Here is a 16193-nt window from a genome sequence, read left to right on the forward strand (position 1 = left end):
TATTATTTGTTGCACTGCTCTGTGTCTTAATTGCCTCAAATGGAAAATAGGAAAAATAATAGTACCTTCTTCACAGCATTATTTTAAGTATTATGTAAACCACTCAGAACAGTGGCACATAGTGTTATAAGAAGAGCTAGCAAAGGTGGATTTACCCTGAAGCTAGCTAATGAAGCTTAAACATAAGTGCTGCCTCATTTGCATAGCTGTTTTCCCCAGAATAATCTTAGTAATACTTTACTCATAATTGTGTATTCTATTAAAGAGCAATCCTCCTCCAATTGCCAAACCTGGATTTTTCTTTGCATGCTATCATTATTGTTGTTCTTGCATTAAAAAGATTAAATATTTGCCCTAGGGCACACAATTAGTAATGGCAAATGGGAGATATAACCCAATGCCTACTGGAATCCTTCCTTCCTTCCTTCCTTCCTTCCTTCCTTCCTTTCTTCCCTTTTTCCCTCCCTCCCTTCCTTCCTTCCCTCCTTCCTTCTTCCCTCCCTTCCCTCCTTTCTTCCTTCTTCCCTCCCCTCCCTTCCCTCCTTCCTTCCTTCTTTTCTTCCCTTCCTCCCTCCCTTCTTTCTTTCTTTTGAGAAAGCACAAGCAGGAGGAAGGGCAGAGATTCAGGGAGAGAAAATCCCAAGCAGGTTCTAGGAGCCTGATTAGGGCTTGATCTCATGAAACCGAGAAATCATGACCTGAGTCCAAATCAAGAGTCAGATATTTAACCAACTGGGCCACTCAGGTGCCCCTGCTGGAATTCTTATTTTTCTGCCTAGTTCTAGAATTTTCCGTTTGTGTCATGAACTACAATTTTCTCACACAAAGAGAATAAATCCTCATATCATGTAAGAAAACAAATAGTTCCCAATCATATTTTCCTGTTATCTCAAAAAGAGGAGGCAATGTTCCACACTTTGCAGTGATATCTATAATAGCCATTCACCATCATCTGCCAAACCTTACCCATATACATACATGGTTGCACTCAAGGAACATGAAGGGAAATAAGAGCGTTTCTTGAGAAGAATGACTTACCCTGCCACTTGGTTTGTTTTCTATCAGAAGCCTGGTAAAGTCTATTTGTCAAATAGGGCCATTCACCATTTGAAAGAGAGGAGCTGAGCCTAGGAGCAGGTATAATGAGAGGGCAACCTTGAATTTAAGGATTCATTCTTTAAGTTATCTATGCGTCCACTCAGTGAAAATGTACCGATGTACTCTGATCCAAGTACTGTATGGGGACCAGCTGTATTTGAAGAGTATATGTTGAATTCATTTATTCAATCAACAGATATTTGAGAACCTATTCACTGATTATCTAGGTCCCTGTTCTTACTGAGTATACTCAACAAGAATTTTTTATAGATCTCTTAAGTCACTTTATTCATAAAAACAGAGGGCATTCTAGCCTGCAGATATAAACCATTGAGGATAATTTCCCTTGTTTGTCAGAATATTTTATCCTCATTGATCATTCTTATTCTTAAAATATGTTGCTTATCACTGCTGAACATGTACCCAAGATTCTATTCTATCTACACGAAGTAATTACTTTGCCCTTGGGTGACCATTCACATTAATAATTTTTCTTAAATGATAATAAACAAATATGCAAATGTTGTCTAGAAGGTGTATTATTATAACAGGTTACACAGGAATGACAATCACAACCTATTTTTTTAAAAAAGGAAATGTTATATGTGTGTGTGTCTTTTGCCAAAAACATGTCTTTAAAAACTCCTAAGAAAACATACATTAAAGAATATTAGAGCACAGAAGCATGTTGAACAGTACAGATAACATATTGCCTTGTTTCAGAAACCCAATATGCTAGAGACAAAGAAATTCCCTATCAAGGACTGGTATCCGCATACACCCGGAAGAGGTAAATATATGCCCCTCCTCAACTTTATTCTATTTTCAGAACTAAAATGAAAACAAGAGAGACACACTCTTGTGAATTTTTAGAACTATTATCAGATCTCCTGGAACTGCATACCAATCAAATAACAGCAAAACTTTCTGTAATGTGGTCCAGCTAATAAAGATGTTCTTTAAATCAAAATGTTAGCCAGCTATAATTTTAAACATTTTTCTCAAAAAGTCCATTTAAGAACATTTCACCTTGACATGTTTCATGAATTGATGCAGTACATAATACAAGATCTTATGTAGAGGATTTTTAAATTGGCTGATAGATGTTTGAGCAACGATTCAAGATTTAACCTAGAGCTCAATTTCACTGCCTTCCCTGCTCTCGGTATATTTTTGCCAGGGATAAAGCATTCCAGTCATTGTTCCTAATGGGCTGTCTGTTGCCAACCAAGAACTACTTAAGTTACCAGGTATCATCAGGGGAAATCTCTTTCAGAAACTCCTGGGAACTAAAAAGATGCACATACTCAAATACGTGGCATTTCTTAATACAATTTCAGGAACATTTTAAGTGTTTATTTGAGGTTAGACAAAATAGTACGTGATAGCTTTCCATTCTGCTGAACTCACAAATAACCATACTTCTAATTTCAGAGAAAACATCCATCTTGCCAGCAACTTTTATCCTAACCGCAAAACTTATTTCTTCCTTCTAATGAAACATCTGTGGCATTGTTACTACAATTAGAAAATTTAAAAGGTTAATTCTGATCATGAACAGCAAGATTTTCGACTGGCTCCATTTCTTTTATTTATATGAAAGGTAGAAATGAAAAGCATACAAAGTTTGTGTGCCAAAATATAATCATTTGTGATCATACATTATTCTCAAATTCCCAAGAGACTGTTGCCTCATTTTTCAAAAAATTTAAATGCTTTTTAAAATTTAGAAAAGATTATCTGGTGGGGTAGGATTAACTTGGTGTCCAAATCTATAAAATTATTTGTGTATTTATTTGGGTTTTAGATTTTACCCTTTATGAAGTATTCACTTTTATACAATACCTGCTGACCTCAGATGATGAGCACAGAATAAAATAGTAACAAGGTTTTTATAAGGTAATTTATAAAATTATATAAATAACTGTATTACCGATCCATAATAGGCCAGGCACTGTCCTATGCACAACACACAATGGTGATTACACAGATACGGCACTGCCCTCTCTAAGCTTTACAGTTTATATTTTCTATAAGATTTTCTGCCTCATGCTTTGAAAAGACAGAAAGAGAACAGATCCGGAAAAGTTCGATACAAAACTTTGCCAAAATTTCATGATCTCAAGTTCCTGATATTTCTTCTAGTAGTCTGTATTTTTTCCTTGCTGACAAAGATGCATTTATGGTCAAATTGTAGAAATTTTACTTGGAGAAATTTACTTGTAGAAATTATGTATCAGGAGATACACAAACACTGGAATTCTTCCTCTGCATTCTACAAGGAATTCTATACTATATATTTGAGGAATGGCTTATCAGATGAATGTTTTATCACCAATCACATTTGCTATCAAAGGATGAGTCACCTGTCATATAAGGAAAGATATTTAGTTCCTATATGTCCAAGTAAGATTATTTAAGCCATTATGGAATGCAGTAAACAAAATGATAGACTTAATCATGTAACTAAGTTTCACCTGTAGTTTCACCTTTGAAAAGGTTAAAAAAAACGGAACAAAAAAACACACAAAAATATCTCATCTATAGCAATACTGGACACTGAAAAAATATATATATTTATTCTATCTCAAAACACCACATGGTTTATGTGCTGCTTAGTTTGAGATATCCATATTTTATCTTTCTGACCACTGCTGTGGCTTAAATTTCTCTTAAGGCTTGGAAAAATACAAATTCGTAACAGGAAACACTCAATTATTAGAGCAACTTACACATATCCTCACTATTACCGCTTTCATCAAAACATGTTCACAATAAAGCATCACCACTGGGAACACCATTCCATTTTCTCAGAGAAACCTGAAATACTATTAAACTCCGCATTTTTTATTGTTCTCTCCATTTTTCTCACAGTTTTGTATAGAAAATATCATATTAAAAACTGTTACACACACCTCCCTGAATGAAAGCTAGTTTAATGGTAGAGGGTACAGTGGCAAAATTGAGATAGCAAAAGTGGACGCACTTCCCTGGGCAAACTCTCAGGGGTGCACACAAGGTGATATTGAACTGTTATTTGGCTTACCATTGACAGAATTCTAGAATTAATAGTAATCAAAATCAAAAACAAAAACACACACATGCAACAACCCTGAACTACACAGGTAGTTAGTATTCAGAAAGCATGCCAAAAACACAACTTGTTTTATAAAACCACGAACTTTTCCCCAAGTGATTTTTTTATATATTTTGATTGCATTTAAACAAACATACTTCAAAAACAGTGCTACTGAATAATCACTTAAAAAGCAGGAAGACTTTCTGTTGGCAAGAGAAGCCTTCTGGAATATTTTTTAATGCATTGACAGTAGGAAAATACAAACTTATTTTTAATAGCCATTACTAATATATATTTTTTAAATAATCAGACATATGTCTTTATTGTAACCTATAGTTTCACTAATTACCAGAAATGCCATATTTGTGACACATTACCAAATCATTAGCAACTAAAACTGGTTTAGAAAGTTTTGTAGTACTAATTATTGTTGCTTTAGTTTCTTCAGAAAACTTAATCAACTAAATCATCGATACATTTGGAATAAAAACAGGTAGATATTTAAGCTCAAAGTATGGAACTTTACTTTAAAACTGTATCACTATATATTACCATGCAGACACCTTAAAATAATTGTATCATTTCCTACCATGTAATTGTATGCTTTTAAGTTTACCCTAAGTAAATTATGACAAGTACAAACAGGCATGATGGAAAGAAGAGTTATCGAAAAGCCTTTATTCCAAAATAAATACATTTTAAAAGAGTAAAGCCCATGTCTAAAATGATCCTCAAATTGTTTTGGCATAAAAATGTAACATTTGAAGTGTTAATAAAATACTTAATAGGGCTGAAACACACATACTAACTCAGTGAAAATCTGTGTGTGTGTGTGTGTGTGTGTGAGAGAGAGAGAGACAGAGACAGAGAAAAACAGAGAGAAATACATTTTTTTTACACATTTACACTATGGGCATTGCAGGCTTGAAATAGCAAAAAAAATCAAACCAAAGTAAAATTCTAATAATGCAGACAAAGGAGGACAGCTGACTGAATCCTCCTTTGGTGCCTACAACCACCTAAAGTTCCCAAACATACTGGAAAGAATCAGTTCACAAAAAGTTTCTCTACAAAGTATTTTCACTTTGGGAACTTTCCAGGTTTCAGGAATGCCCCACTCAAAGGGGAGCCAAAGCATTGTTTCCGGATTGTATCTACAGCTGTGTTTTTCCTTCTACTTAGTGGCCAATAAATTCTAGTTCTATCTTCATCAAAAATTTAACCCTTCCTATAATATGCTAAAACTCTGTCTGAACCAAAATGAAACGTGCCTTCCCACTTCTCTCAAATATGCCCCGCAACACAAAGAGAGATTCTGATGATGCTAGTTGTGGAACCAGGACTGGTCAAAAGGGGAACAAAAAGAATATATATATATATATATATATATATATATATATATATATATTTTTTTTTTTTTTTTTTTATTTTCAGTGATCCTTGAGGCCACTGAGATCCCCGTTACTGGAATAATAACCTCACCAGTTGAGTATAAATACAAAACCTTATTCCCTAGAGCTTTTCCCCCTAACAGTTTTCATCATAATCTAATTGCAACAAAACATAACACTTTCACACAGAAGCCCCCGAGGACACACACGCTGAACTTTACCTGTTTTTATGCCGAGTCTTCAGCAAATTTCTTCCAAAGGGAGCCATGGTCCCCCAGGCAAGCGAATAGCAAGGACAGTATCTCAGAGTTATCTGGGGTGGGGGGTGGAGATATCTGGATTTCGAATTGGAGGGAGGAGGGCTGGAAGCTTCCTCTTCACCTCCTCAGACGGTCCTGGCTTTCAGCTCATTAGCAGCAGGCTCAGAGAGTTGCTGGTAGTTGTGCAATTGCTGCCTGACTTTGAACTGCTGGATTGTTGTGGCTGCTGCACCTTTGGAGACCTGCCCAGCTTCAGCTTCGAAGAAGGCGTTTGGAAGCAGGAAAAGAAAGAGAGAGAGGAGAGAGAGAGAGAGGAAGGGAGGGGGGCTCTATTGTGTTCTGTAGTTATTTGCAGACTTGTTAAACTTTAAGAACTGCCAACCCCACGGGCATGGTAATACCCATGGAATGGGAATTTCACTCCCTTTGGAAACCCCCCTCCCCCGCTTTCCACACCCAACCACACAAGGTGAACTGAACACATATAAAAGGATTAAAAGTAAATACCCCCACCTCCCAACCAGCTCCAGTCTGTGAGGAGTAATCTGATCGTAGCAAGCAAGAGTGGGGGCCAAGAACTTTCTGTCTACCGATTCGACACAAAATTCCCCTGCCCAGAGGAGGGGGGGAGGGGGTTCAGGGCTCTAAAATGCGTGGAGGAGGAGCGAAGCCGGAGACTGGATCAAGGTGGACTCAGAGGAGCCCCCGAGTTCAAGATTCTAAGAGTTTCCCCCAACCCCACGCATCCACACTTTTCAAGTTCATTTTCCGAAAGTTGAAGGACCTAAAAGACCAAAGCGCTCCAGGGCTGATCACAGCACGGGCAGTCAGAACCAGACGGGATTTGGGGTGTTTACACCGACCCCTGCCGCATCTTTAACATTACTGAGATTTGGGGGCTGTGTGAGTTTGAAGGAAGAGCCAGCCAACTGTGTGCTCCTGCCTCTCAAGTAGTGAACTTGGAGGATTTCGTGGAACTTGAAGCGCGCAGTGAAGGTCTAGCGGTGAGAGGAGGCATCATCTGTTCCCACGCGAAATCGAACCCACGACCCGCGCAACCTGGCAGAGCTGGGCGAGTAGACGCGGGTGCGGGAGGCCAAGGTGCAGTGACCACCGAACTCCCTTGCGCCCGCCACGCCGCCGTGGGAAAGCGCCGTCCAAGGGCCAGGGCCCGCATAATTTCCCCAAGGACATCAACGCTAGGATTTCGGGCCCCCCACCAACTCCTTTCCTGCTGACCCTGGTCCGGCCCCATCACTTCCCCTCCTCCCACCAACGCCAGCTTGGCTTCCCAGGCTAGGGGAGGGAGCCAGGGAAAGGAAGTCTAAGGACTGTGGGTTCCGTCTGGCTCACACTTCAAGCTAGCGGATCTCTGGACCTTGGCAAAGAAGCAGGCATACACTTTCTTTGAATCCTCCTCACCCCCAACAACAGCAACCAAAAGTGATCTTAAATGTTTCAATAAGTTTTATATGCATTGATTTAGACAAGATTTCACAGAGCTCAAAAAAATCATTTCCCCCCCAATAGTTACTATCATAATTGCTCTCCAGTTCTCCATATTTTATATATTATATTTCTACATGTATACAAACACATATACATTTTATATGATGTTATTTTATTTTAAATTTGTTATGTATTTTTTATAATCGAACTTAAATATTATATATAAATTCCAATTGTTATAAATTAGAAAACATTACAACAGCTAATCCCTCAATTCAATGACTTTCTCTTCTATTACTGGAAGAATGGATAATTTTAAGAAAATATACTCATCTTTTATTTTATTTTTTGAAGTTTATTCATTTTTGAGAGAGAGAGACAGAGCATGAGCAGGGGAGGGGCAGAAAGAGAGAGAGACACAGACACACACAGAATCCAAAGCAGGCTCCAGGCTCTGAGCTATCAGGACAGAGCCCCAACTCACGAACCATGACATCATGACCAGAGCTGAAGTTGGAGGCTTAACTGACTGAGCCACCCAGGCACCCCAAAAATATACTCACCTTTTAAATGGATCTATGGTAGTGTTACCAGAGAAAGCCTTTAAACTACTAAAAGCAGAAGTGATATGTTTTGTTTTATACATATATGTTACATACACACACACAAACACACACACACTTTGTATAACAACATAATCGAGTATGCATTAGTTTCAGTTTTTTATTTTATTTTACAAACACATCACAAAAACAATGATTTTAACTATTATGGATGATTGTCCAGTTGTTCTAAATTGTTCAAAATATAATCCCCTAAAGCTATACTGTTTACTTATTAATATAATGATTAATATAGTTACTGATTAATATAATGATTGCAGTCAATTTACAAAGAATTTTGCATTTACAAATATCTCTGTGTTTCCTGTAGTTTCGGTTCTCCACCCTTATTAACATTACTTGTATATACAGTTTTCATTTTTCATTAAGAGAGTTTTAATGGAACAAGAGGAAACAACATTACATCTTTATTAGCATAATCTTATGTTGAGTTTCAAGTTAGCACAGATGAATCTCATTTAGGATGTTATTATTCCTCACATAAAATATTCTATTAATACTATTATGACAAACCCTTTGATGGGTAAGAATTAAACACAAAGTCTTAATGTCCTTTAGATATTAGAAGCTGAAAGGAATAGAAAACATGGGCACTAATACTTAGATCGAAAAATAAGCAAGTAACAAATTAGAAAAAATAATAAAATCATGTTCTAAAATATGAACTTTACGGGCACTTGGGTGGCTCAGTCAGTTGAGTGTCCTGCTTCAGCTCAGGTCATGATCTCATGATCTCGTGGTTCATGGTTCGTGGGTTCAAACCCACACATTCACACATGGGCTAGATGCTGTCATCCTGTCAGTGCCCAGCCTGCTTCCGATCCTCTGTCTCCCTCTCTCTGCCCCTCCCCCACTTGTGCTCCCCCCAAAATAAATACATATTAAAAAATAAGGTAAAATAAAGTAAAATATCAACTTTATAAGTAATCAGATATTATGTGGATAGATTGAAATGAGGTCTTATTTTGTACCCACCAAATTGCATGACTTTTAAAATGATGAGGCCCAACTCTGTCAGTATGATGGTCAGAGTGGACTACTCCTCATGAGTAGTGCAGATAGCCCTATCCCTTGTAGAAATGAATTTGGCTATATGTATCAATAACCTTCAAAATATTCGAAGTCCTTTATCCAAGTTTAATATCATATGAATTTTTCCCAAGGAAATAATCATTTTCATAAAAAACCTTATGCTTATTGACATTCATTTGACAACTAAATGATATATTGTTTACAAAATGTTGACACATAGTATTAGACAAAGTACTATTTTTTGTACATGGTAGAGAATAGTGTGAAAAATTATCTCAACTTGAAAATAAGGCAAACTAATGAAAGTGTATCCTTTCAGTGATATAGTGGAGCATTGTCTAAGAGTTCCTCCCAAAGATTCTGCAATTCTCTGGAATAACACATTTTTTTAAACTCACTATTTACTATTGATTGGGCCCAGACTCTGTGAGATTAGGTGTTAAATTGCTTTGTTTTGTTTTTAAAGGTATATTGCAAATGAATTTCGTTCAGGTTATGGTTTTATTGCCCTATAGGATATCAACCAATTTAATTTTTTTTTAATGTTTATTTTTGAAACAGAGACAAAGACAGAGCACTATCGGGGGGAGGGGCAAAGAGAGAGGGAGACAGAATCTGAAGCAGGCTCCAGGCTGTGAGCTGTCAGCACAGAGCCTGATATGGGGCTCGAATTTGTGAACTGAGAGATTACAACCTGAGGCAAAGTCAGCTGCTCAACCAACTGAGCCACTCAGGTGCCTTGGACATCAACCAAATTTATACCCAACCTATTTTAATTTCAGCATATTTTTATTTTTATTCTTTAAATTTATTTATTTATTGTTGAAAGCAAGAGACCATGTGTGGAGGAGATGGGAAGAGGGAGAAAGAGAGAATCCCAAGTAGGCTCCATGCCCAGCAAGGACTCTTAGGTAGGACTTGATCCCATGACCCTGGGATCATGACCTAAGTGAGCTAAAACCAAGAGTCAAATGCTCAATTGACTGAGCCACCCAGGCACCCCATACATTTCAGGTTTTTTTGAAAATTATACTTTTAATAACTCTAAGCTTGCATAAGTTTTTTTTTCTGAACCAATATTAGTTTTCATAGAAGAAAGATGGTTACTTATCTCTGCAATCCCTACTTTTCTTAAAAGGTGTAATGTGTAAAAATGAGTTTTGATGGTAGAGAATAGAATAGTTAGAATGTCCTTGCACTCATCTATGAATATGAAGCTCAGGCAAAATAAAGAGCTATTACCTTACATATTTAGATTAACATATGAAAAATCAACAATGGAAGATGGTACATTATGTGTAACGAAAGAATGAATACTCTCCAATCAAAGGAAGATTATGTACTCTGTGGCTGAGTTGCTATCAATAGCTAAACAGTATGAGAATATGTATTCTGATGGAAAACGTGTTTTGAAAGAGCAAAGAAAGAAAGAAACGAAGAAACAGAAATTAAGTATGTCAACTCTTCGTCTAGTAAACCCAGCCTCTCTTTGTATTAGAAAGTTTTTTTAATTGAATTTTTCCCCAGTTGTATAGAGATAAAATTGGCATGCATCACTGTTTAAGTTTAAGGCATACAGCGGGATGGTTGGACTTATAGATATTGTGAAATAATTACCACAATAAGTCTAGTTACCATCCATCAACTCAATAGGTACAATAAGAAGAGAAAGCAAAAAAGAAAAATAAATATTTTTCCTTGTGATGAGAAGTTTGAGGAGTTACTCCCATAACAACTTTCATGTATATCATGCGGCAATGTTAACTAAAATCATCATGCTCTACTTTATATCCCTGATACCTATTTATCTTGTAACTGGAATTTTGTACCTCTTGACCACCTTTTTCCAATTCCCCCTTCCTCCACTGCCCCCCACCTCATTTCTCATAACCACATTCAAGGCTTTCTGTTATTATGTGAACTTCTCTGCCTTTTAGCTCTAGCACATATGATTTCATTTAAAGAGTAGTAGATATAGGGATTTAAAGGTCATAAGTTTTGAAGCTACGTCGACAGGGATCCAACTCATAGCTCTGCCACTTTCTGGTAAAGATCATGGATAAATTAATTAACTTAAGCCTCAATTTTCTGATCTCCAAAATGAAAAAAAAAATGATAATAATGCATTCTCATTTTCCATTAGATGCAAATTTAAAAGAATTTTTTTTCGAAAATACTGTTTTGTGCCAATGTGTTGTATTCTTATTACCAGAAATTTACTCTTCACATTTTAATGATTACTTTGGCTTACTGGTATAGTTATCATACATATCGGTGCTGGTAAGAGCCAGTTTTCCCCAGGGCCTGTATAAAAAAACAAAAACACAGTAAAGCCGAGATGCTAGATCTTGGCTTATACACAGATACTTAACTCTGAGCTCATTTGTCACCACTTACATGGTAATCTGTGAGGAAATAACACACTACATGGCTTGCTATAATCAGTTTATCTGATTTACTCAAAAGCCCATTCTCAATTAACGGAAAAATAGATATGGAGCCTGTTTTGTTTTTGTTTTTGTTTTTGTTTTTGACAACTGAAGACTCAGAAATAACTAAAACTGACCAGAAGAGTAAAATCAGACCCGGAATGAGAATCTCTGGACTATCAAGACATGGCAAAGGGCACTCTACTCATTAGAGCATTGTTTATAGTGGAAGGTAGAAAACCACCCCCAAAAGTTAGTAGAGAATAAGTAGCTAAACTGAACTCCAGAGCCATTATTATTAATATAATTGTGATGGCTCCAATGAGTATCCATCTTCTGAATTTCCCTCCTGTCTTAGTTGTTCCTGATAATAGAAATCATGTTTAAAAATTGGAATGGATGTGACTTTTCTCACAGAATGTTTTGATTAATGGAGTTGGTGTTATGGGTTGTGAAATGACCTATCTAAAAGATTAGAAATAAGTATCTTGTGTAGTTTAGGAAAAGCCCAGAAGCAGAGATTCCATTTCATCCCTTGAGTTCTATATTCCTTTGCTTCTCCAGAAAAGTTTAGAATGGCACTTCTAAGCTTTTGTAGGACTTATATAATAATGCGTCTAATTAGTCATCCAGCTTCAATAGGCAGCTCCAAGCTTTTAATTAATTAAACAGTATTTGAATAGCTGACTAGTTGGGTGTTGTCCAGATACCTGTGTCCTAAATAAAAGGCCAAATTTCTTCACTTACTAGCCTTGGCTTTTATTAACTCTAATGAGATAAAGTGACAAATCTGTATAAGGGTGGTTGCTACTGGAAATTGCTCAACTTCAAAGTGTTCAAAGTGTTGTGAAACACAGATACTTTAATAAAATTAGATAGGTGCATGTCAACGTATGAACACCCTCAAATACACATTCACTTACTACACAAAATAATAGAATCATTATATCCTGTTGTAGTGCTTTGCACAAATCACTTTTATGCCGGACATCTCATAATTATAATCTGCTCAGTAAAAAGAACATACTATTTCAATTGTATAAATAAGTAAACCAAGGTTTGAGCCATGGGATAAACTGATTTCACTATTGCTCAAAACAAGAACAGTTAAACTGGAATCAAAGATGATTTTAGGGTAGGTAAGAAACAGATCAACTCTGTTTCAAATCTCTCATTATATAAATGAAGAATTTGAACCTCAGAAAAAATGCTCTTGCTCATGAACATGTGTTAGCATAGAGTAGAACCAAGAATAGAACTTGTGGACTATGTTAGTAACTCAGATACAGGTTTTCAGTTAACATATAAAACAGAACAAGATAAAAATCTAGGGATTTTTGTAAGCAGACCTTACAATTCATCCATGCCAGGACTCATTTTTCTACTAAGGAAAAGGTTTTTGAGTTCAGAAGAGAATAAATGAATATCCAAACTTCACACTTCACACAGTAGTAGGCTTGAAAGACAATTCTCAGTGTTCTTTTTAAATTATATAACTGTATATACTCAGTCTCTTTGCAAGTATTTAAATAACATGGGTGTGAATTTCACAGGGCTAAATATCCTCTATTTCCAGTTTTACAAAGAAAGGAAATAGTTGTAATCCATTGATAAGAATTTTCATGAATTCATGAAACATTAGTACAATTAAAAAAAACAGTAAGTCTTATAAAGATATATGATGTGCAAACAAACTAGATATTTGTTCGTTAAATTTTAATGTGTCAAAGACTAATGATTTTAAAATTCATAACTCTCCTTTAACAAATATGGGATAGATAGGGAAAGAAAAGGTATTACCATATGTTTCCAGTTGAGATATTAAGTTAAAATATTAGTTAAGATATTAAACCACTAGTTTAAGATATTAAACTACTTTAAGTATTAAGGCCAAGCAAAGGTTGATTCAGAGAATTGGTTACGAAGGTGTTGTAAAGAATGGAGAAACAGAAGCAGAATACCAAGAAGCTGCTGGCATATTTGTGCTGGAACCCATGAGCCAGCAATGACTTCTTAGGCGCTAGAGAAACTTCTTTGACCTTCCATTCCTGTTAGAAAGTCTGCTCTTTTCAAAAGCCCTAAAGTAGGTACTCCAACAGAGAAGGGCCAATATTTGCATGGTTCTTGGCTCCTCCTGCTTTTCAAACCTCTGCTAATATTTCTCAATGTTAGAATTTAAGGGTAAGTTGTCACTTAATCCTTTAGTTTGGCAAAGTGTCTCTGAAATACAGTTTGTGGACTTCTAACCCTGTTGGCACAGGAGGAAACACAGAAGGATATGGAGCTGAGAATAATTAAATCATGCACAATTTGACATTTGGTAGTTTTGCAATATATTGTTATCTGGAAGATTACAATGACAAAAGACACATCTTGTATGTATGAACTAAGTGAGGATAAAACAATTCAGGACCGTGGTACATACTTCCAAAGGAGAGAGGCTGAATAAAGGCAAAGCTATTGGATATGTCTGATTATATGATTGATGTAAATTTAAAAAAATAACAATGGGTGCTCAGAACTTGATAGTAGAAAACTTCTAGTTAATATTCCCTTCCCTCAGGAAAGGAATGTACTAAGAGAATGAACTACTACCATATGATGTCATTCCTACTGACTTAGATCATGAGTCCTGGAATCAGACATATCTGAATTTGAATTTGGCTTCTGTTATTTAGTGGCTCTGTGATATTGGGGCATTGAGTTATTTCAACTCTCTGAACCTTATTTTCCTAACTAACCTCAAATGGATAGAATCCACACCTAATATTATTGTTGTGAAAATTGCAATAGGTTGCATACATAGTACACTTAATACTTGACCAAGTACATAGTACTTGACCAATAAAGGTTAGCTCGATCTCCTGCAGTTCCTGCCACCTTGAGTTTGTATGATTCAGTTTAAGATTATTATGTTAGAATGGATTGTTCCTATACAGAATTAGGATCACTAATTTTCTTTTCTTACCTCTTCAACTATTCACACACGAAAATGCTAGAATTATTACTTGTAAGGAATTAAAGTTGGTGATCAGTCTTCAGGTCTGACTAGGTTATAGATAGCATCAGTAAATATTAAAGATGAGTAAGCATTTTTACAGGGGAAATAATTTAAATATTCTTCAATATAGAGCACTTAAATATGTTACGAAGAATAATCATTTGTTGGTTTAAGACCATGGGGTTTACTTCAAATATTATTAATTCCAAAATAAAAATCTTATATCTGGTTTTCCCCTTTGATATGCATCATGTGAGAGATTAAAATTAATTTGTGGTAATTTGAAGTGAATATTGTGTAATAACAGATGCTAATGATTTTTTAAATGTTTGTTTATTTTGAGAGAGAGAGAGAGAGAGAGAGCACACACGCTAGTGGGAGAGGGGCAGAGAGAGAGGGAGAGAGAGAGAGAGAGTGCACACTAGTGGGAGAGGGGCAGAGAGAGAGGGAGAGAGAGAATCCCAGCAGGCTTCATACTGTCAGCTCTGAGCAAGCCCGATGTGGGGGTCCATCTCAGAAACCCTGAGATCACGACCTGAGCTGAAATCAAGGGCCAACACTCAACCAACTGAGCCACCCAGTCACCCTTAGATGTTAATGGTTTTTAACAAAGGTTAAAAATAGTTAAATTATTACTGTTGAAAAGATCCAAACATAATCTTAAATTTACCACTCATTACTTCTTACCATGTATTGTTCATGTTTTAAAAAACACATTGACTTGAAGCTAATTAATTATTTGATATAATAAATATTTATTGGATGACTAGAGTATTGGAAGAAAACCTACTATTCAAAGATGGGAAGGCGCAGTTCTGGCTTTTAAAAAGCTTGACTAGAACAGGAAAAACAATTACAATATAAAGGATCATTGCTTGAATTGAGCTATTCAGAAAGTACAGTGGTGACATGGGAGGGAAGCAATTAAATCTATTAAGGATAGTTGAGAGAAATTTTAGTAAGTCTGAGAAGGAAGTATTAGTATTGCTATTTTATAGATTTGACAACAATAATGGTTTAAAATTACAATACAATTACTCGCCTCGCCTTCGGATTTTTTTTCTTAATTGATACTTAATAAAATATGTATTAATTAGATTTAGGAATGTTTTATTTTTAAACTTATTAAAGGTTGTGTGAGTGCAAGTTTAATTCACTATACCAGCAGCCGCCTTTCCTCTGATATGGAGAGCATATTAGCTTCATATGTGTCAAAACACTAATACCAATTGTACCGTGTCCCCCCAAAATTAATATGTTGAAGCTCTGATCCCCAATGTGACTTAATCAAACATAGGGCATTAAGGAATTATCTAAATGAGGTTACATGAAGTCATAAGGGTGGGGCCTTAATCCCATAGGGCTAGTATCCTTATAAGAAGAGAAAGGGACACAGAGCTCTCTCTCACTGCAAGCACACACAGGAAAGGGTTATATGGACACAGAGAGAAGGTGGGAGTTTACAAGCCAGGATGAGAGTCCTCACCAGAACTGAATTTTCTGTAACATTGATTATGGACTTCTAGCCTCCAGAACCTTGAGAAAATGAATTTCTGTTGCTTGAACCACCCAGTCTGTGATATTTTGTTATGACAGTTCAACCAGACTAATATAACAATAACATGAAGCATATGAACTTGGACTAAGTTTCCTTTAGGAAGAACATCACAGTATCTTTTCCCCTTTGGGAAAAAGAAAGAAAAGCTACTTCCTGTTACTTCCTGTAATGTCAAATAGTATTCTGGGAGAAGAGGTGGATGAGTTGGCATCTGGATCTGGGAGCCTCCTGGGCTGTTCAGGGTTCACACCTTCTTTTTGAGACTCAATGTTA

General features: G+C 36.2%; 1 protein-coding gene across 1 annotated transcript in view; it reads right to left on the reverse strand.

Moving 5' to 3' along the window:
- RASSF9 (Ras association domain family member 9) overlaps positions 1-6200 on the reverse strand; it is a 28480-nt gene extending 22280 nt beyond the window's left edge. Inside the window, exon 1 of the mRNA XM_042944650.1 lies at positions 5790-6200. Within this exon, the coding sequence (XP_042800584.1) occupies positions 5790-5836 (47 nt within the window). The 5' untranslated portion in view covers positions 5837-6200. The remainder of the gene's footprint in view (positions 1-5789) is intronic.
- Positions 6201-16193: the final 9993 nt, after the last annotated feature.

The sequence above is a fragment of the Panthera leo genome, chromosome B4 (assembly GCF_018350215.1).
Source record: "Panthera leo isolate Ple1 chromosome B4, P.leo_Ple1_pat1.1, whole genome shotgun sequence".
Classification (NCBI taxonomy): domain Eukaryota; kingdom Metazoa; phylum Chordata; class Mammalia; order Carnivora; family Felidae; genus Panthera; species Panthera leo.